Consider the following 22,422-nt stretch of genomic DNA (forward strand, 5'->3'; position numbering starts at 1 on the left):
CACTGGTTTAGTGAGTGCACCAAAAGAGGAGGACAAACTCCTGCCACTACAGCCCCTAAGGCAACTGCACCCCCTAGTACAGTCAGTAGTGGTAGTGTACCTCCCAAGGCATTAGTTGGGTTAACCTTGGGTACTGAGGGGTCTGACAACTTAGTTGGCACACTCACTCAGGCTGTCCTTGTCTGTACAGGGGATATGGATATGTCCCCTGAGATAAGTCCCAATACTTTGGGCAAATACAGGCAGACACCTTTGATAAATGGCAAAATGGCTCAGGCCTATAGGGACACTTGTGCCAGTGTCACCATGGTGACATCTAACTTTGTGGACCCTGGACAGATCATGCCAGGTACTGATTTCCTGGTGACCAATGCCAGCAATGTCACTACTAGTCATAGTGTGGCAATTGTGGCTTTCTCCTGGGGTGGAGTGAAGGGACAAAAGAAAGTTGTAGTCAGTTCAGACCTCCCAGTTGATTGTTTGTTGGGCAATGATTTGGAGTCATCACAATGGTCAGAAGTGGAGCAGAGGACTCACATGGAAATGTTAGGCTTGCCAGCACATGTGCTTGCTGTGACTAGGTCACAGGCCAGAAGATGCCCCACTGAACAGGTGCTGGATCCTGAAATTATGGACCAGACACCTCCCAAGAAGAAGAGCAGTAGGGTTAAGGCTTTGCCTTCCCCCTTGCCCCAGGTTGAGGATCAAGTCTCTGAGGAGGCTGATCTGAGAGAACTGAGGGAAACTGTGCCTAAAGAGCTTGAACTTGATCAAGTTGAGTTTCTGGGCTCAGGGGGACCCTCCAGAGCAGACCTGGGGAAGGAACAGTTAAACTGCCCTTCCCTTGAACCCCTCAGACAGCAGGCTGCTGCTGAGGCTGCAGGGAATGCCACAGGTGCCCACAGGGTATACTGGGAAGATGGACTCCTGTACTCTGAGTCAAGAGACCCCAAGCCTGGTGCAACCAGGAGGCTGGTCATCCCCTTGTCTCTGAGAGGTTTCCTTCTCACCTTGGCCCATGAGATTCCCCTTGCAGGTCATTTAGGTCAGACAAAGACTTGGGACAGGCTTGTCTCACACTTTCACTGGCCCCATATGAATGAGAATACCAAGGAGTTTTGTCGCTCCTGTGTCACTTGCCAAGCCAGTGGTAAGTCAGGTGGCACAACAAATGCCCCCCTCATACCACTACCTGTGGTGGGGGTCCCCTTTGAAAGAGTGGGGATTGACATTGTTGGTCCAATGGAACCCCAGACAGCATCAGGGCACAAGTTTATACTGGTGGTGGTGGACCATGCCACCAGGTATCCTGAGGCTATTCCACTTAGGACCACTACAGCACCTGTAGTGGCAAGGGCCCTAGTTGGAGTGTTCTCCAGAGTGGGTTTCCCTAAGGAGGTCGTTTCTGACAGAGGTACAAACTTCATGTCAGGATATCTGACTGCAATGTGGAAGGAGTGTGGTGTGAACTACAAGTTCACCACACCCTACCACCCACAATGCAATGGGCTTGTTGAGAGATTCAACAGGACCCTCAAAGGGATGATTCATGGACTACCTGAAACTCTTAGGAGAAGATGGGATGTCCTGATCCACTGCCTCTTGTTTGCTTACAGAGAGGTCCCACAGAAGGGGGTTGGCTACAGCCCTTTTGAGCTTCTGTATGGGCATCCTGTAAGAGGACCCCTGTGTTTGGTGAAGGAAGGATGGGAGAGACCTCTCAAAAAGCCTGCAACCAACATAGTGGACTATGTACTTGGTCTCCGCTCCAGGATGGCTGAGTATATGGAGAAGGCATCTAAAAACCTGGAGGCCAGCCAAGAACTTCAAAAAGCTTGGCATGACCAAAAGGCTGTTCTGACTGTGTACCAGCCAGGACAGAAGGTGTGGGTGCTGGAGCCAGTGGCCCCAGCAGCTCTGAAAGACAAATGGTCTGGGCCCCACACCATCATTGAGCAAAAGGGAGAGGTTACCTACTTGGTGGACCTTGGAACTCCCAGGAGCCCTCTCAGAGTGCTCCATGTTAACAGGCTCAAGGCATATGTTGACAGGAAGGACATGAGCTTGCTCATGGCCACAGATGAGGGACAGGAGGAAGAGAGTGACCCTCTCCCAGACCTGCTCACTCAGAATCCTGATGATGGATCAGTTGATGGTGTTGTCTTTTGTGGCAGCCTCACTGAACATCAGCAACAGGATTGCAGGCAAGTTCTGCAATCCTTCAGAGATATGTTCTCTCTGACACCCAGCCAAACTGATTGGTGTACCCATGATGTTGACACTGGAGACAGTCTGCCTGTCAAGAGTAAAATCTACAGACAGCCTGATCATGTTAGAGACTGCATCAAAACTGAAGTGCAGAAAATGTTGGAGCTGGGAGTCATTGAGCCCTCAGATAGCCCTTGGGCTAGCCCAGTAGTTCTAGTGCCAAAGCCTCACACCCAGGGTGGTAAGAAAGAGATGAGGTTTTGCGTAGACTACAGAGGCCTCAATGCAGTCACTAAGACTGATGCCCACCGAATACCAAGAGCAGATGAACTTATAGATAAATTGGCTTCTGCCAAATTCTTAAGTACATTTGATTTGACAGCTGGGTATTGGCAAATCAGGTTAGCTGAGGAAGCCAAACCCAAGACAGCATTTTCTACACCTGGTGGGCATTATCAATTTGTAGTGATGCCCTTTGGATTGAAAAATGCACCTGCCACCTTCCAAAGGTTGGTGAATCAAGTCCTCACTGGGCTGGATGACTTCTGTGCAGCATATCTTGACGATATTGCTGTCTTTAGCTCCACCTGGGAGGATCACCTGGTCCACCTGAGGAAAGTGTTAGAGGCTCTGCAAAAGGCAGGCCTCACTATCAAGGCCACAAAGTGCCAGATAGGGCAGACACAGGTTGTATACCTGGGCCACCTTGTAGGTGGAGGCCAGGTTCAGCCACTGGAGAGTAAGATACAGGCCATCAAGGACTGGACTCCTCCAATCACCCAGACTCAAGTTCGAGCTTTCTTGGGCCTGACTGGGTACTATAGGAAGTTTGTCAGAAATTATGGGTCCATAGTGACCCCTCTTAATGACCTGACAAGCAAAAAGATGCCAATGAAAGTTCAGTGGACAGCAAGCTGTCAGAAAGCATTCAATGACCTAAAGCAGGCCATGTGCACAGCACCTATCCTAAAGAGTCCAGATTACTCCAAGCCATTCATTGTCCAAACAGATGCTTCTGAGTTGGGTGTGGGGGCTGTTCTGTCTCAACTGAATTTTGATGGTAATGATCAGCCTATTGCTTTCATTAGTAGAAGGTTGACACCCAGAGAGAAAAATTGGTCAGCTATTGAGAGGGAGGCCTTTGCTGTGGTTTGGGCCCTGAAGAAGCTGAGGGCCTACTTGTTTGGCACTCACTTCACCATTCAGACCGACCATAAGCCCCTCTTGTGGCTAAATCAGATGAAGGGTGAAAACCCCAAACTGCTTAGGTGGTCCATTTCCCTACAGGGGATGGATTTTACAGTGGAGCATAGACCTGGGACTGATCACAGCAATGCTGATGGGCTCTCCAGGTATTTCCACTTAGAGCAAGAAGACTCACCTGGTCAAGGTTAGTTTATTGTCCCAAAGTTTGGGGGGGGGGTCATGTAGGAGAGTAGGGTCTGCAATCCTATGATCACCCAGATTTTTGCTTTTTGCTGCACTGGTTTACGACTTTCCCTGGCTGTGGGCCTGCTAATCAGACCCACAGCCTAGCTGTTCTCTCTATCCAAATTGTACTCAGGTACTGAATTGGCACTGGGCCCTCTCCAAGTCCCTGTACCCAGGGCTGAGGTGCACCCAGAAGTCTCCCAGGGGCTGAAGCATGTATTATGCCACCCCTGGGCTGACTAACTAAACTGACACAACTGGCTGCACGACAGCTGGGGCAAGGTGGTGTACTCACCCTTTGCTTTAGATATAGTATACCTATATCTAACCCTAAAATGGACACACAGATCTCCTATCAGTCACTCCTATGGCAGGCCTTAACAATCCTGAAGGCAGAGTGCTTGGAATCGTGTGAGATGGTGCTCTGGCATGAGCTGAGCCTGTCTGCGGCTTTCGGGATCCATCCCTTAGCCGTTTCCATGATATCGCATACCATATACTCTTAAGTGCATTATAATCCTCGCGGTTATATGCCAACTCTGGTATCGCTTTATCAAAACATGTCGAGTAAGGTGTCATACGAATTGGAATACTAACCCCTCGCCAATTCTGGCGACGGGGTTAGCATTCCACCCTTCTAGAGGGACACGACATGTATGTAACCTGTAACCCCGGTTAAAGTCAGACAGAGCCTTCGCATCCACAAAATGGATGCTGCCACCGAGACACAAGTCTGCCCTCCTGCTGCTGGGAGTCCTCCCAGAGCAGGAGGCAAGGACAAAGGGTTTCCTGCCAGGGGCGGTGCCAGCACCGTCCCAGACAGGGTTTTGTGTATTCCAGGTAGGCAGGGCTACAGAGGAAGGTGACTGCAAGTGGCACCCCGGTGCTCACTGTGCATAGGCCGGCTGAAACCAGTTCCAGGGGCACTCCAGCCCCTGGCCTGGGGAAAGCCCGCCAAGGAAGTGGGTGTAACCACCCCCCTCCTGGTCCCACCCATAGGGCAGGACCTAGTCGCGTGCCAGCCCCCTTTTCCCAGATAAAGGTAGGGACTGGCCCCCTTCCAAATCAGATCATCTTTGGAATCAAGACACGACTTTCTACGAAAGGACTTCAAGATTTCCTTCTTCAAGATTCTCCCTTGTGGCTAAGGAGTAGTCACCCTGCATCCGCAGGCACCATCAAGAACACTGCGGTCTGCTGCACGTCCTTCCTCCGGAATCCGACTGCCCAGCTCGACAAGACCCGGCTTCCCTGGCACCTCCGACCTCTACTCACCTCTACAGCCAAGCTGAGAACCGTGAGTGCGACGAGACCTCAAGGGACCGACTATTGCCAAGACTGCACGACTTCTGCACAGCAAGCCCCCCGAGTAATTTCCTGGTGAGTGCTTTGGGGTCCGAGAAGCCCTGACCCTGAGCAGCTCCAGCACTGAAGAGTAGCCCCCCAGCATCTCCACGATCGGCGTGGGGCCCTTCTGCTTTTTGCTGCTCACCGCGTTGTTTGGCTACTAGCCCGCTGGCTTGTGGCCTTCCGAACGACGCCCGACGACATCACTGCTGCTGGTCTGGTTGCTCCGGACTGGCCCTTGCTCCCTTTCCGAAGAGGAGCACCCCGGACCCTCCTGGTCCACTCAAGACGCCATTTTGAGTCCACCGCGTGGGCTTGAATTAGCCAAGGCTTGTTGCCCAATCCTGGGTAACTTCGACGCCGACAGCTTCATCCATCGTGGGACAGCTCGCCTCTCCATCCTGGTCGCCGACAACGCCTCCTGGTCCGTGAGATCTGCAGAGCCAGCGTCGCCCACTCACCTAGTCGAGGTGACTACCATCCGGTGCCCTCCTGGTGCCCACTGACAACTGGCTAGTAGTCACGAACTTGGTCCCCTCTGCTTTCAGGTGTCATCCATCTTCCAGATCCAGGCTTGGATCAACTCGAACTATCTTCACTGGTCGCCTGCCAGCATCTTTCTTCCAGGCTCCTGGTCCGGCAACGAGGATTCCCGACGTCTTTTGAGACCTATGCAGCTGCAGCCCCTGGGCTAGGTAACTTCGGTATTTCGGTGCCCCAGCATAGCCTCACTATCCAAGGGACAGGATCCACTGTCGTTTTCTCCCTACCAGGTCGGGTTCGCCCGTGAACACTAACTTTAACTTTACTAGCTTCCATAGACTTTGTCCCGCATCCCGCGTGAGAGTGCACACTCTGCACCCGAGTCCCCTAGGTCTCCTAGAAGTAATCTAACGATTCTATAGTCAAGTCCTAGCGATTCCAAAGCCTATTAGTACTGTACTTACCTGCTAGTAATTTCGCATTCCACTTTTAGAGTATATGGTTTTTCGTGCCCCTCGGGCATTTGTATATACTGTGCTAACTTAAGTATTTTCGTAAGAGTTTTGTTGTGTGCCTAGCACCCTGTCCTCATAAAGAGTACAGGGTTGTTGTGATTCTAATAAATACACTGTTTATTTTCATAACACTTGTGTGGTGTCCTTTCACTGGGTGTTCAAGGGGTAATGTGATGGTAAAACAGCTGGCTTAACACGCCCTCTAGAGTCTTAGCCTTAGACTGCTCGTATCCATGCTACTAGGATAGCGGGTCTATAAGGTTGACTTACAACCAATCATCAATAAGGGTTGTTTGGACTGATATATAGTGATCACTAGAATAGTGAGCACTGCACATCAGGCCAACTTCTCACAGTCAGCAAACATTTTCCCAATGTGTCAAACGTCTTGGAATAATAAAATGTCAGGATTTCATCCCTTGATACAATGAAAAGCTATCCTACTCATACTAAGCAGTCATATTTAATGCTTATATTTCAGACCTTTCACATAGTACTATCTCACGAATAAAATGCAAGTTAATTATTCTTTTGCAGAGAACACAGCCAAGCTCCTGATGTTTTTTATTCAGTCCTAACCTCCCTGTACTATTACCCACCTAGACCCTAAAATAACTAACTTTAACTAGCCATCCCTAAAACCTAAAATTACCTGTACCTCCTTTAACCTCTACCGATGCCTAAACCCTAAAGTTATCCTTACATCCCTTTACCACTCTCCACCCCTTAATCATACATTTACCCTTACCTTCCTTTACTACTACCCACCCCTAACATTACCCTTACTTTACGTTATCACTGCCACCCCATAACCCTAAAATTACCTTTATCTCCATTTACCACAACAATAAAGTTATTAAAAAAATACTTACCTGAGTTGCAAAGGCATGCGTGGCAAAGGTACAAACACTTTTTTTTAAATTGAATTGTAGTATAAGTCCAAATACAAGACTAGCATTCGTCAATAAGCACAAGTTACTACTTGTGTAACGATACATCTGTAAGAGACATTAGTTAGTGATAGATTCCTTACCTTACAATATCCCCAGGCGTCAGACTGGATCCGGAAATGTTTGCGTAGCTGTACCCCTGCGCGTCGGTAGGCGTCGTCTGCGGCTCCGCGTCCGTCGTCGGCGCCGTGATAACGTCGTCTGAGTACTTAGACGCCGCCTCCGCGCGCTGACGTCAGTTCTTAGACACAGCTTTTCCGCGCCAGAAGCGCTGAGCCATGCCAAAAATCAACACTGGTGCCATTGAAACTAGGGCCCTGAAAGGGAGTAACCCTAACCCTAGATATCGGTTCGCAGAACGGGGAGGATGGGCGGGTCGGTAAGGAATCTATCACTAACTAATGTCTCTTCCAGATATATCGTTACACAAGTAGTAACTTGTGCATCTGAAAGAGACACGTTAGTGATAGATTCCTTCCCTTAGAATAGATACCCCAGCAATACCAACCCCAGTGGTGGGTCTGCGAACCAATAATCACACCGAAAAGTCCTGGAGGACAGAACGGTCAAAGAAGCCATCCCTCCGGACTTGGCTGTCCAGGCAGTAGTGTCTTGCAAACGTGTGCAGCGATGCCCATGTAGCTGCCTGACAAATGTCTTGTAAGGGCACTCCCCGGCCCAGGGCAGTTGTAGTCGCCGTGGCTCGGGTGGAGTGAGCCCGCAATCCAACAGGGGGCTCCTTTCTAGCCAAGGAGTAGCATGCCTGGATACACAAGATGATCCACCGGGAGATGGTCCTCTTGTGTACCGCTTTCCCCTTCTTAGCGCCCACGTAGCCAACAAAGAGTTGGTCATCCCCCCGGAACTGGCGTGTGCGATCCAAGTAGAATGAGAACGCACCTTTTGGGTCCAGACGGTGGAGCCGCTCTTCCTCTTTAGAGGGGTGCGGTGGCGGAAAGAAGGTTGGCAAAGTGATTGACTGCCCGATGTGGAAGGCTGTGACAACCTTGGGCAGGAAAGATGGCTTAGTACGCAACACAACCTTGTCCGGATGGACAGAAAGGAAGAGTACAAGAAAGGGCCGGAGCTCACTCACTCTCCTGGCAGAGGTGATGGCAACCAGGAAAGCAGTCTTCAGAGTAAGAAGGCGAAAGGACAGTTGTGAAGTGGCTCAAAGGGAGCGCACATCAGAAACGTAAGAACAAGGTTCAAGTCCCACTGAGGCATCACAAACGGAACAGGAGGGAACGTGTGTATGACGCCCTTAAGAAATCTATTTACAATGGGGGACTTGAACAAAGAAGGTTGATCAGGCAGCCTCAGAAAGGCTGAAAGGGCAGAAAGGTAGCCCTTGATAGTGCCCAGAGCAGAGCCCTGCTGGGCAAGAGAAAGAAGGAAGAGGAGAACCTCAGAAAGAGGGGCAGAGAGGGGATCCACAGCCTTTGCTGTGCACCATGCCACAAATGTGTTTCACCTGCAGGCGTATACCGACTTTGTGGAGGGACGCCTGGCTGCCAGAATGATATTACAGACTTCAGGAGGCAAGTCAAATGGCCTCAACTGTCGCCACTCAATCTCCAAGCATGGAGGTGGAGACTGGACAGGTTCGGGTGGAGGACCGTCCCCTGCTGCTGCGACAGAAGGTCCTCCCGAAGAGGCAGACGAACCGGGGGATCGACTGACATACTGAGTAGCTCTGGATACCAGTACCTTCGTGACCAGTCCGGAGCCACAAGGATAACTTGTGCCCGGTCGCGCTTGATCTTCTTCGGCACTCAGGGCAGAAGCGGTATAGGCAGAAAGGTGTACAACAGACCGCAACTCCACTCGCGACGAAAAGCGTCTCCGAGCGAGTGCCGCCTTGGAAATTCCAACGCGCAGAACAGATGACATTGCGCGTTCTCTTCGGTGGCGAATAGATCTAACCAAGGCTCTCCCCATTGCTGAAAGAGGCCTTGCGCCACGTCCGAGTTCAGACGCCATTCGTGATCCATCATGCACCGACGGCTGAGCTCGTCCGCCCTGGCGTTCAGAGAACCGGCCAGGCGTTGAGCCACCAGGGTCACGCCCTGGCGTTCCAGCCATTGCCAGAGGCGCAGTGCCTCCTTGCAAACCTGTTTGTTGCAGTACCACATGGCGGTGGTGTTGTCCGTGAACACCTGCACTACACTCCCCCGGACAGAGGGGAGGAATGCCTTCAGTGCTAGACGAATCGCCCGTAACTCCAACAGGCTGATGTGGAGCCGGGCCTCCGCCGGAGACCAGAGTCCTCTGATCTCCGCCTCTCCCATGTGGCCTCCCCAGCCCTGGAGGGACGCGTCCGTCACAACTACGTGCTCCGGTTGGGGAAGGGAGAGGGATCTGCCGCTGACCCAATCGCGGTCTGTGAGCCACCACTGCAGCTGTCTCGCAGTGCCCTCCGAGATCAGGACGTGGTTGGACAGGTTGCCCTGATGCTGAGCCCACTGAAACTTCAGGTCCCACTGCAGAGCCCGCATCCGCCACCTGGCGTGATGCACCAGTAGGATGCAGGAGGCCATCAGCTCCAGAAGCCGCAGCGTCAACCTGACCGAGACCCGGGATAACGGCTGAAAGATGGGAATCAGAGCCTGAATATCCCGGACCCGCTGTTCGGGTGGATAAACCCGAAACCACGCCGAGTCTAGAACCGCTCCGATGAAGAGGAGCCTCAGAGGGGCATAGGTGTGACTTTGGCACATTGATGGAGAACCCCAGCTGGTGCAGGAGATCTGCCGTAGTCTGGAGGTGGCTGACGACTGTCTGGGGCGAGCCCGCCTTCAACAACCAGTCGTCGAGGTAGGGGAAGACTGAAACCCCTAACCTGCGCAGATGAGCTGCGACCACCGCCATCACCTTTGTGAACACCCGTGGGGCGCTGGTAAGGCCGAAGGGGAGCACGGTATACTGAAAGTGCTCGTGGCCAACCGTGAACCGCAGGTAGTGCCGGTGGGCCGGCAGGACGGGGATGTGGAAATAAGCGTCCTGCAAGTCCAACGCTACCATCCAGTCTCCTGGGTCCAGAGCAGCTAAGACCTGAGCCAGTGTCAGCATTTTGAACTTCTCCTTCCGGAGGAAGCCGTTGACGTTCCGTAGGTCCAAGATAGGGCGTAGGCCCCCTTTGCCCTTCTTGGGTACCAGAAAGTAGTGGGAGTAGCAACCACACCCTACTTCTGGCCCAGGAACGCGCTCGATGGCCCCCTTGGCCAAGAGGACCGTAACTTCCTCCTGCAGAAGTCGCAAATGATCCCCCGATACACGGTGGTTCTGCGGTGGCATGGCTGGAGGAGTCGCCTCGAAGGGGAGGGAGTAGCCCCTTCGGACGATCTGCAGCACCCACCTGTCCGAAGTGACAGTGCGCCAGTGGAGGAGGTGATGGCGAACCCTGCCCCCCACTGGCGTCACATGGGCCTGAAAGCACGGACTAGGAGGGTTTTGAGGCGGATGCTGCGGGGGAAGGTGTGGACTGACCTCGCCGTTGTCCCTGACCGCCGCCACGGCGGTTTCCACGGCCGCCACCGCGTTGGGTATTACCCTGCGGAGCGTGGCTGGCAGCACATGCGGGTACACCCCTTCCGTGGCCACGAAAGGAGGAAAGGCAGCCGATTGCTAGCGCGGGGCCGAGAGGCCCAAGGACTTGGCCGTAGCCCTTGAGTCCTTAAAGCGCTCGAGCGCATGGTCTGCCTTGTCGCCAAAAAGGCGACGGCCATCAAACGGCATGTCCATCAGTGTGTTTTGGACATCGGCCGAAAAGTTGGCGGACCTCAACCAGGCGTGGCGTCTGACCGCCACCGTCGTTGCCATCGCTCTACCTAGTGAGTCGGTGGTATCCAGCCCACACCGGATAGAATATCTGGCTGCATCCCGGCCCTCCACAAGGGCTTGGCCGAGTTTGGCCCGTACCTCCAACGGGCACTCTGGCAGCACTTCCGCAACCGTATCCCACAGAGAGTGGGTGTAACGGCCCAAGAGGCATGCGGTGTTGGAAGACCGCAGTCCCAGACTAAGGGAGGAGAAGATCTTTTTACCGTACTGCTCGTACCTCCTGGATTCCCTGTCCGGCGGAGCCGACAGGAATGCGGTCTGGGAATTGGAGGCCTGGATGACCAGGCTCTCGGGGGTGGGGTAGGTGGACAGGAAACATGGGTCACCCGGGGCCGGGCGGTGGCGTCTGGCCACGTTCCTATCTACGGGCGAACCCGTAGCGGGCTTGGACCAAGTGCCCAAAAGAACGTCGGTTAAGGCCTCGTTAAACGGAAGCAGAGGCGACTGCGGCTTAAGGACCTCAGTGAGGAGGTTAGTCCTCACGGCCGCGACGGGGAGCTCAAGGCCCAAGGCCTTGGCTGCTCTCATCAACACCACACTATAGGTAGCCCCCTCCTCCGTAGCCACGTTAGGAGGGGAGACAAAGCTAGTGTCAGGTGAAGTGTCTATACCACTGGCCTCCCCAAGTTCACCTGCCCAGTCCACTTGAGACTGGCATTCACGTGCCAGAGGGTCCTGGGACCCCTCCCAATCCTCCTCATCACCCATCTCCTGGTACTCAGGGTTAGCAAAGGATGGGGCCGGTTCATGGAAAGTGAGCTCTCCGAACGGCGTCTGAAGCGGCGCCGCTCCGGCGCCGGGTCGAGGGAGGCGTCGTGGACGGCGCCGGTGGTGACACCTGAGGGGTCGGCGCCGGGGAGGTCGTTAAGTCCACCGGCGACGACCCGTATCCGGAACCGTATCCAGCGGGGCCCTGCGGTGCCAGGCCCGAAGGCGCTGGCGGCGTCGGAACCGAAGCACCTGACGGCGTCGGGGCCGAAGCCCCCGACCTGCTAGGACCCCCGGACGGGTCCGCTGGGCCTGAAGGCGCCGCGGAGCCCGGAGGAGAGAGGAACCTCATGGCCATGAGGAACCGCTCGATCTCCTCCGGCGCCGCGTTAGGCCCAGGGACCGGAGGGTATGAGGCCGGACGCGGCGCCTGAGACTCCAATGGACCAGCGTGGGCGGTGCCACCTGAACCCCCGGCCGTGTCACGCGAGCGTCGGGGGGGGTGGGGGGGGGCTGGGAGTTGGAAGAGCGATGACGTCTCTTCGACTTCTTGTGCTTACCGGACGACGTCGACCCTGAGGAGTGATGTCGACTCCCGGAGCTATGATGGCTCCGCTCCCGCGACCAGTCCCTCGACCTCCGTCCAGACCGGGACCTCTCTTGGCGCGGGGCCGACTGCCGGAGTTCGAGTCGCTTACAGGACCGCTTCCATCTAGCCTTCGAAGTCAGGGCCCGGCAGTCGGAACAGGTCTTGTCATCGTGGTCGACGCCGAGACAGTGGAGACACCGACGGTGGGGGTCCGTGACCGACATCAGCCGGTCGCAATCCTCACAGGGCTTAAAACCAGGCATCCCTACCGGCACCGTTTCGGAGACGAAGACTCGAAAAAGGAAGATCAAAAGATCAAAAAAGTTTTAGTCATAAAGTGACTAAGGTACCACTTTTTCCGGATCTGCGCTGCTGGCGCGGAAAAAAGAAGAACTGACGTCAGCACGCGGAGGCGGCGTCTAAGTACTCGCGCAAGGGTACTGCTACGCAAAAATTTCCAGATCCAGTTTGACGCCTGGGGATATTCTAAGGTAAGGAATCTATCACTAACGTGTCTCTTTCAGATTATCACAGCAGTGAATCTGCTCATAACACAAGACATTATAGTATTTACAGTCCATCTAGTTGCAGAGTACAGATCACCAAATTCTTGGTATAACTCAGTCCACTTTTAAACAAAGTAGCAATCCCCCAAGAAAAACCCCAACAGAACAAAAAGAAAACAAAACTAAACAGTTCACATCATTGACAATGCATAATCTTAGGTTGTGATATCCCGCACCAGCATTATAACAAAACATTACACAAAAGATTATTTTCCCCTCTGAATTCATCTCTAGACATTATCTGAATCATCTAGACTAAGCAGATATATTCGCAGTGGTTCCCAAATGTCTCTGGGCCTCGAAATCATGGGCAGTGCTTCCGCGTATGCCACTAGATTATCTCTACAATACACCAAATCTTTTATCCATATTTCGACCTTTGGCCTGCATCTACCCCCCATGTAATTGCCACTCTCCGTGCCGCTAGCAGCAAGGCCAGACGCACAAATTTGCCACTCACTCCCTTAATATGCGGCACACAACACAATAAACAGACAAGCGGAGTGCACTGACGATCCACAGCCACCATATCTTTCAGACACCACCATCTTCTCCCAAAACTCCCATACCCTCTGACACTCCCAGGCCATATGCATAAAATCCACATTTTCTCAGCCACAACGTGCACAATTGGCAGATGCGCACAGCCCATATCCATGCAATCGTACTGGGGTATAGTATACCTGGTGTATGTACTTAAAATGTATGATCCTCAAATTCCCATTCATGCTAAGCGTCCCCGTCAAGCCACAAATATATTTCCAGTCTGCCTCCGAAATTGGCTCAGGTAAACATTCAGACCACCGTTCCCAAATCCGGTCCTGAACCTCCACACTCTCAAGCTTTATCATTTTGTACAATTTCGATATTAAACTTTTATTGCTAGGAGTAGTGAGCGCAAATTGCATAGACAGTAACGTGGGAGGTTCTTGCGCATAGGTGTTGTAATGCAATTTGGTCGTGTGTCGTAGGCGATGCACTGCAAACCGGAACAGTAATGATTGGTTACTAACATAATTTAGGTCCTCCTGTGTGATAAAGGAACCATTCGGATAAATATCCGACATGTGTCTGAGACCCGCCTCATGCAGCAATCGGAGTGATGGCTTCTCCTGCGTCACAGACACGGCGGCATGATGCTCCGGGTACAGATATGGTGCATATAGCGGGAGCTTTTGCACCAGGCGCCCTATCTTCCAACAGGCGGCAATGGTAGCGTCAACTGCGTTGATTTCTGCCTTCGGAGTACCACGATTTCGCTGAGTGATCACACTGTGTAGCGGAGTCGGGGCAACATCTCCCTCCTCCACCGCGACATGCGAGTAAATGCATGTGGTCTGTACCAGTGATATATGTACTGGGCTTGCGCACTTAAATAATACACAAAAAAATCTGGGGCTTCAAACCCACCCTCTCATATCCCCTAGTCAAGATCGTCCACTGTACACGAGCAGGTTTGCCCCCCCCCCCCACGCTAACCTAATCAGCTGACTCCTTATACTCTTGAAAAATTGCATTGTGAGCACTATTGGGATGTTAAGAAAGAGGTAAAGAAACCGTGGCAATACCACCATCTTTATAAGATACGATCTGCCAACGACAACGGCAGCGTAATCCAGGTGTCAACCTGACTCTCCAATGCCGAATACGCCCTCCCGTAATTCTCCCTGACCACTACACTCGGGTCACGATGCACCCAGACTCCTAGGTATTTCACCGGGTCTGTGGCCCATACCAGTGGGAATTCCAAGTCAGGACAGACAGTTGACGCGGTCAGTGGTATTATAAAGGATTTATCCCAATTTATATATAGACCCGACAGACGACCAAAGCAAACGTATTCTCTAAGCAGTTGTGTCGGGTATCTAGACGGATCACGGACAAAAAGAACCATGTTATCCGCATAAAGTGATATAGCTACAGGACGAAAATTAAAATTAAGTGCTGTCTCCCTGTGTCGCTGTCGAATCACACATGCCAACAGTTCCAGAACTAGTGCAAATAGTAGCGGTGATAGCGGACATCCCTGACGCGTGCCCCTCCCTATTTGGAATGGGTCTGATGTAAGACCCCCCAATGCGCACTCGCGCGATTGGCTCTGTATATAGTTCCGTTATCAATTGCAGAAACAGCTGCAGAAACCCCATACGTCGTTATACATAATGTAGATATTGCCACTCAACCGAGTCGAACGCTTTGGCAGCGTCTAAGAGCACTGCAGCCGCCTGTAGAGACGGCTCGAGAACATGGAACATAGAGAAGACAGTTCGAAGATTATAGGATGTGGATCGTTGAGGTTTAAAACCAGATTGATCCGGCAGTACCAGGCTTTGCATCAGGGGTTGGAGTCTGGTTGCCAGAATCTTCGCCAGAATCTTGGCGTCTATGTTAAGCAAGGGCAGCGGACGGTAAGATTCACATCTGTCCGGTGGTTTGTCTTTTTTGAGCAATGTAATCATTAATGCCTCTCTTAAGAACGGAGGTAACTTCCCCGAGTCATAGGCCTCTGCATACATCTCAAGGAGATGCGGCGCAAGGATATCCGCATACTTCTTTTTTTAAATTCAAATCATTTTTATTGAAGGAAACTTGCAGACACGAAACAAAATACATACAATAAATGGGACAAAGAAAAGAATAGAGGAGAAATAAAAGGACAACGCATATGGCATCTTGGTACATGATACAAGATCGTCATTGAATGCAAGCCAGTCAAAGAAATAACTCATGAGTTATCGAAAGGAATACATACTGTACAATCCAATAATGTGCTATGCAGTACTATATATCGTTCTTAAGTGCTCAAGTGCCTATACATACAGCCATAGGGGAAAAGGAGTAACCTCCGGCATAATAGAATACCAAGTGTTCCAGTTAATAAACAGTAAGTAGCATATAAGGAGTGAGACAAGATTACAGCATGCCTTTACATAAGATGGCGGTACATTACAGAGCTATATATTCTCAGTAGACTAGATTCATGGTGGTTCAAATGACAGTGTTGAGGCATCTAGGGATTTCCACAGTTTCTGATGGGAATTGCGCCAAGGGGAGGAGTGGAGAGCCGGGTTGTCTGTACCTCTTAGAAAGGTCAGCCATTCCTGCCAGACTTTAAAAGACACGTTGCTAGCATTTTTCTAATTGCACAGTATAACCTTGCATGCTAAGGTGAGCAGGAGGTCCATCAAGTGACGGTCGTTGTCACTGACCAATGTAGAATCCAAGTCTCCCAAAACAATATAGGAGAACTCCCTGGGGGGCTTAGTGTTAAAAATATGACCTATGAAGATTTTATCCCAATACGACTGTAGAGTGGGGCAAGTGAAAAGCATGTGTGTGAGATCGCCAACAGAAGAATTGCAGTTCCAGCAACTCGGACTGTCCCGTAAATGGAGTTTGGAAAGTTTTACTGGAGTCCAGTGTGACCTATTTATCAGCATGAATTTAGTCTGTGATAAAATTGGCGATATTTTATTCGAGAAGGCTGTGTTGTACATTTTCCCCCAGTCAAACGTGATGTCACTGGAATTAGATTCGGATTCCCATTTAGCTTCATTTCGTTTATGTGCTGTCCTGGGGTTAGGTGACAGGAGCTTGTATATCTTGGATACGGTATGGCCAGAATTCAATAACAGTGGTAATTGGGTGACTAGCGATGGTACGTAGGTATTAATTGAACGCAAGGAGATAAGGCTTTTCAATTTTAGAAATTCATAGAAATCCATGGGGTTAAGCTGTACTGGTTTTAAAGAGTAGAGAAAGGTAGCGGTTGGGTGCCTGAAAAGAGGTCCTTAATTAGGTTAATTCCTTTGTGAGACCATGATTCCCAGTACAGCATACTGCTTCAACTCGTAGCAGGGGGTTTTTCCACAGAGAGGTCATGCCAGACTTGTTTATTTTGAGCTTATAAAAACGATATAAACGTAGGAGTGCTCTTTGGTGTTGAGAAGAACGTATTTTGAGTGAGGAAGGTGGGATAGGTCCATGGTGAGGGGAGCAGAAAGCGGGATTTTGTAGTGACCTTTCTATTTCCAGCCATATTGGCGTATAATCTAGATGTCCTGTAAGCCAATTAGCCCTTTGTTTACATAGAAATGCCGTTTGATAGTTCCCAAAGTTGGGCAGACCCAGACCGCCTTTGTCTTTAGAAAGCTGTAGCTTACTCAATGATATTCTGGGCTTCTTACCCTGCCAAAGGAACGAGTTAAAAAGTTTATATATTTTGTTTAAAAAATCAGAAGTCATCGGGAGCATGCTAGCAAGGTAATTGACCAGGGGGGGTCACCATCATTTTTAGAGTTTCGGCCCTGCCCCACCATGAGAGGTATTTGGGCGACCATCCTTCCAGTAACGTGGATATCTTTTTATAGACCGAAGCTTCATTGACGTGGAGAGTGGATATTAAGTCTTTCTCGAAGTCGAGGCCTAGATATTTAAAACTTTTGGGTTGCCACGTCAAGCCGGAGTTGCCCATAACGTCTTTACTGCCGACATTGTTTAGGAGTTTAACTTCAGTCTTATCCTTATTTAATTTATATCCCGACACTCGTGAGAAATTGTCTATTGTGGACAACAGTGCAGGGATGGCCTTATCAGCTTCCTCAGAGACAACTAGGACATCATCGGCGTAAGCAGTGATCTTGACCGTGTAATCATTAAAGTTAATCCCAGTGATATTTTTATTGTCCCTAATGTGACACAAGAATGGTTCAATGGCAAGTAGGAAAAGTGAGGGGGAGAGGGGACAGCCCTGTCTGGTTCCCTGTTCGAGTTGAAAGGCAGACGAGATCGCACCGCCTGCCCGTACCCTAGCTGAGGGGCCGAAGCAAAGTGACATGACCATGCAAGTGAAATTTTCACCTAGTCCAAATTTATTCAGCGTCGCTGCTAGAATCTGCATACTTCTTATAAAACTCAACCGTTAGCCCATCAGGCCCTGGTGCCTTACCGTTAGCTAAGGCTGCAATTGCATTCTTAACATCCTGTTCATCTATAGGCACACATAAATATTCTCGGTGGCCATCGGAAAGCCGGGCACACACTATGTCTTGTAGATATTGCTCAAATTCTACCTCCGGTACATGTCCCTGCGATTTATATAAGTCAGTGTAGAAGTTCCTAAACCGGTCCAGAATGTCCCCCGGATCGAGATGTTCACCCCCCTGTTCATCCACAAGCCTATCTATCTGCGGTTGCTCAATACGCTCTGTTATTTGAAACGCTAAGGTGCGGCCGGGCCGTCCTCCCTCTCCATATCGTCTAGCTGTGTGCCTACGCGATAGGCATTTTATTTCTGTGTCTGCCAGTTCCTCATAATCCTCAAGTAATTTCTGCAGTTGAGCCAGCTTGTCCGCTCTTGGTTCCGTCTCATATTCGCGTTCCAACTCTCGCAGTGCGTCCTCAGTTTTCCTCAATTGAGTACGTAGATCTCTCAGTATACCCGCCGCCGTGCTGATACAAACCCCCCTGATGGTCACCTTAAAGGCCTCCCATAGTGCCCTATCCGCGACAGTGCCCTTGTTTAGCACAAAATATTGTATAAAGGGAGGGCATATAGCTGACGGGAACATCACATCTAGTTGAACCGGTTTATGATCGGACAGTGTGCGGGCAAGAGGTGCGACTCCCTTCATACAGTCCATCATCTCTGTCCCTACTAACCAATATTCCAGCCTCGACCGCTGTCATGTGCGGGTGTCGCATGTGTACCTTCCCGTACCTGTGGGTTACGCAGTCGCCAAATGTCCCCGAGACCAAATTCTTCCATTGCTCATGCAAGACTTTTAGCAACCTTAGGGGTACGATGTGAAATGGGATTAGATTTGTCCAATTCTGCGTTCAGATGCGTGTTCAGGTCTCCCCCCCAGAAGACAGGAGTCTCCGGCCATTCCCTCAATACCCCACATATGCGAGCTACACAGGATGCATCATCTACAATGGGTCCATACATATTTGCTATCGTAATCAATCGTCCACTGAGCCGACCACACACCATAGCACATCTGCCCTCTTCATCTGCATATGTATGCAACGGCTGAAACTCCATTCCCCTCTTGACCAGTATCATAACCCCCTCGCATAAGAGGAGTAAGATGCAGACAGCCGAAAGCCCGCCCACCTGCCCGCCACGCCACCATCGGTATATTTGGTTAAGTATGTCTCCTGCAACAAAACAACATGTATCATATGGTGATTCAAGTATGCTATCACCTGTCTCACTTTTCTAGGCGAGTTGAGGCCCCTTACATTCCAGGTCAATAATCTGCACTTATCTGCCATCAATTTCCTGATACCTACTTACAATTGTAGCACATCTCTTCACAGAGGAGCAATGAGCATGCCAGTCCAACACCTTCGCGAACCCATACAATCGCTCGAATTGTACCTACATACAGCTGGAGAAATGTGATGTGAAACAAATAAACTAAAAATAACATAGCCTCCCCCTAACTCCCCCCCCCACACCTCCCACTCTAACCTCCCAATCAGGTCGAGAACTAAACCTACCACCCACCCTCCTAACTATATCTCTCTCCATACAATCCCAACATTTGGGGAACACCCGCCAGGGGAAATGGTTCAGCAACGAATATCCGCACCAAGGTGCGGTCGCTGGACCTCAGCAGTCAGCCCCCTATGCGCCTTATGCCGACATGACATAATGGGTATGCAATATTGTCCCTCTCAGAGCAAACATTGTTCAGTGTCTACGAGACCCCGCCAGCCACCCCCCGCCGCACTGGAGCAATCAGTCAGACCTTCACCTCCACCTGGACGACTCCAGCTGTCAATACAGTTCCCGCAACCACCAGTATCAATGGTGGACAAGCCGTGCATCTCTAATCCGCATCATCCAATCCAGACTCCCCAGTTGCCTCCACCTGCATGTGCTGCGTCGGCTTTTGCTTGCAAATATGTTTGATAAATTTCAATGCCGATTTTACATCCGTGAAAAAATGCGACTGTTCCTCATGCGTAATCTTCAACTTGGCCGGATAGAACATAGCGTAAGGGACAGAGGCCTCTCTCAACAGTTTCTTCACCGGTACAAATTCTTTCCTTGCCGCCTTGACCCCCGGAGTGTAGTCTGGAAAAAAGGTCCGCTTGTCCCCATTATAGACCACCGGGTCTTTGGCCCGCGTCTCCCGCAGCACAGCGTCTCTATCAGCGTAATTCAGAAGACACGCTATGATCGGGTGCGGTGGTGCGCCCGTTCCACTATCTTCACGGTGGAGAGCACAGGCCCAAACAGTTCACGCAGCAGACCCTCAATAAATGTCTCCATTTTGGATATTGGCGGCGATTCCGATAATCCAATGATGCACAGGTTGTTGTGTGGCGAGCGCGCCTTTAAATCATCATTTTTCGCTCTTATGACTTCCAAGATCTTTTCCATTTGCAGGATCTGTGTTCTTGATTCAGCCTGTGCATCGTGTGTGTCTGATACTCGATTCTCCAGGACATCCAGTCTATGCTCGTGTTTCTCCACCTTCTTTTTGACCATGTCCAGTCCGGTCACTAGCGCGTCAATCTTACTGTCTATTGTTTTCATGCCACCTCGGAGTTCCAGTAAAATAGTCCTGGTGTCATCTGCTGCGTTCTCTTCAGGGCCCTGAGCACCCCGCGACTCGCTCTAGTACCTATTCCGTCCGCAGCGCGGGTAGTGCGCTTGTTATCAAACTGTGGCTTGGGTTCCGATTTGCCCATGGCGAAAACTGGAGCTGCTGTAGATTCAGTATCGCCTCTAGCAGTGTGATCAGCCACTTTGTCCTCAATATTAGCCTCTCACGCCACTTCTGTAGTTGTCTAAACGTGGACAGTGTCTCACAGGACAAAGCTGTATCTAATGTTCAGGTGTGCGTCCTCTGTAGTCAGCCAATGTGTCAGCGCTCAGTAGACGCAGGCAGTAACTCCTGTGCACTATCTTGACGCCCGGCAGCAGATCTTCGCTGTTCCACACTTCGGGAGGGTCTCAGGCACCCCGCGCTCTGTAGGGCCAGCCTCAGTACCCCGACAGGAGACTAGATGTAGTGAGTTACACTGCGCTCCCAGAGCAGCGCTGATCTCACCTCTTTCCAGCTAAGCGGCCCCCCGTGTCCACTCGACCCCTCCGGCCCGCAGAGCCAGACCAGTGGAAGTCCAGGAGTCCACAAGGTAGTGCCCCCCAGCCTCCAAGAAGCAGTCCTGCTACTGCCCCAAGTACACAGCACCCACCACCTCAGGTCCGCGCCACTCGCTGCCCGACAGCCTGACTCCCACTAAACGTCACCACACCTACGAATATGGAGCCCAATGTCGGCCGCGCCAACGGCCTAGGCCCAGCCCGCCTAGCTGTGTCTCTTACCCCGTCAGGGCACATCCAGTGCCGCTCCTCCGTGCCGATTCCGCCTTTCCCCTCGTGCCTTTTAGGCCTTTCTGTGGTCCTGTGCGCAGCCCCCGGGGGCAGGGGCCAGCTCAACAGACGCCGCAGTCAGTAGAGTAGGCCGGGAGGCGGCCCAGGCCTCTTCACCCCACAGGCCTCTTAAGGGCACCCCTTGTCATACACCCCTTGTCTCTGTAGCAACGTGAGCGGCCCCAGCTCCAAGTCGCGTTCACGTAGAGTTCTCGCTGCAGATGAGGGGCCCAGGTCCGCAGACCACCGGAGGGTGAGGCCTATCCAGGATGTGCAGCCCCGATCTCCAGTTCGCGCTTACTCCGACGGCGACATTTTCTCCTCGGAGCGGGGATAATCACAGGGTCGCGGTACGGCTGCGGCGACACAGCCCGTCCGACAACAACACCACAATTATGTGCATCGCTTCTCGTACAATGTCCCGCGAGGGTTTTTAGCCGCACAGAGGGGCTTATGAAGGATGATGTAGCAGAATATAATTGCCGGCGCGCGGAGCTCCCTCAGCAGGCAGCCATTCCGCTTCGCGCCGAAGCCACGCCAAAGGTACAAACACTTACCTGAATGATGAAGACTGCATTGTAAAGGCTATTTACCTCTTTTTTGCATAATCTGGCTGATATAATTAAAATATTTATGTTGTATCTTGGCACAGGATTCAAGGCACCCAATTGAAATGCCATTTGAGCCACAAACATAAGCAACTAGTACAAACTTACAACATTTTTAATAAAGAAAACGGATTAGAGACTTTGAAATAGACAGTTTGCTATTTCCTGTAGCTGGCTGATCTAGTTTAGTGAACTACAAACTTTGTCTACATTTCATAAAATATATTATAATTATCGAAAAAAAAGACGGTCTGTGAAGTAGGGTAATGCTTATGCGAACACCATAGTAAAATGAAAAGTCAACTTTAGAAGCCAAAATATTCTAATACTGGTGCTTCTATGTAACAGTATAATACTTACAGATTTCGGTTGCTAAAGCAAAATATTATTCCGAGGAGAATGATTAGCAGGAATCCTATGCAGCTAGGCACTACTATAGCTTCAATTTCTCCTTTAGCTAAAAATAAATAAATGAAGGCAATTAAACATAAATTATAATAAACATCTGCACTTCTTAAGGCATTTAATAAATGCTTAGCAAGGGTACCTCATGACAGAGCAGATCCACAACTTAATAACCAAAATTACATTTATATTACACGAGGTACCCTATTTATATTTGTGTTATTTATAACATACTACACAATACCATGTGCTCCATCTGCCCAAGACCCAGAATGGGTATCTGTGAAGTAAGAAGAAAAACAGAAGACCCACTCTTAATTTACTCAAAGTGAACAAGCACTGGTAAAGCAAATTAATTTAATGTTGGAAAATGGCTG

General features: G+C 50.9%; 1 protein-coding gene across 3 annotated transcripts in view; it reads right to left on the reverse strand.

Annotated features, from left to right (window-relative positions):
- IL6ST (interleukin 6 cytokine family signal transducer) overlaps window positions 1-22,422 on the reverse strand; it is a 564,825-nt gene that overhangs the window by 41,305 nt on the left and 501,098 nt on the right. For all 3 annotated transcript variants that reach the window (XM_078675107.1, XM_078675108.1, XM_078675106.1), the window contains one exon: window positions 22,001-22,097. In XM_078675107.1, coding sequence (XP_078531233.1) covers window positions 22,001-22,097 — 97 coding nt within the window. The remainder of the gene's footprint in view (window positions 1-22,000; window positions 22,098-22,422) is intronic.

Source organism: Lissotriton helveticus, chromosome 2_1 (assembly GCF_964261635.1).
Source record: "Lissotriton helveticus chromosome 2_1, aLisHel1.1, whole genome shotgun sequence".
NCBI classification, from domain to species: Eukaryota; Metazoa; Chordata; class Amphibia; order Caudata; family Salamandridae; genus Lissotriton; species Lissotriton helveticus.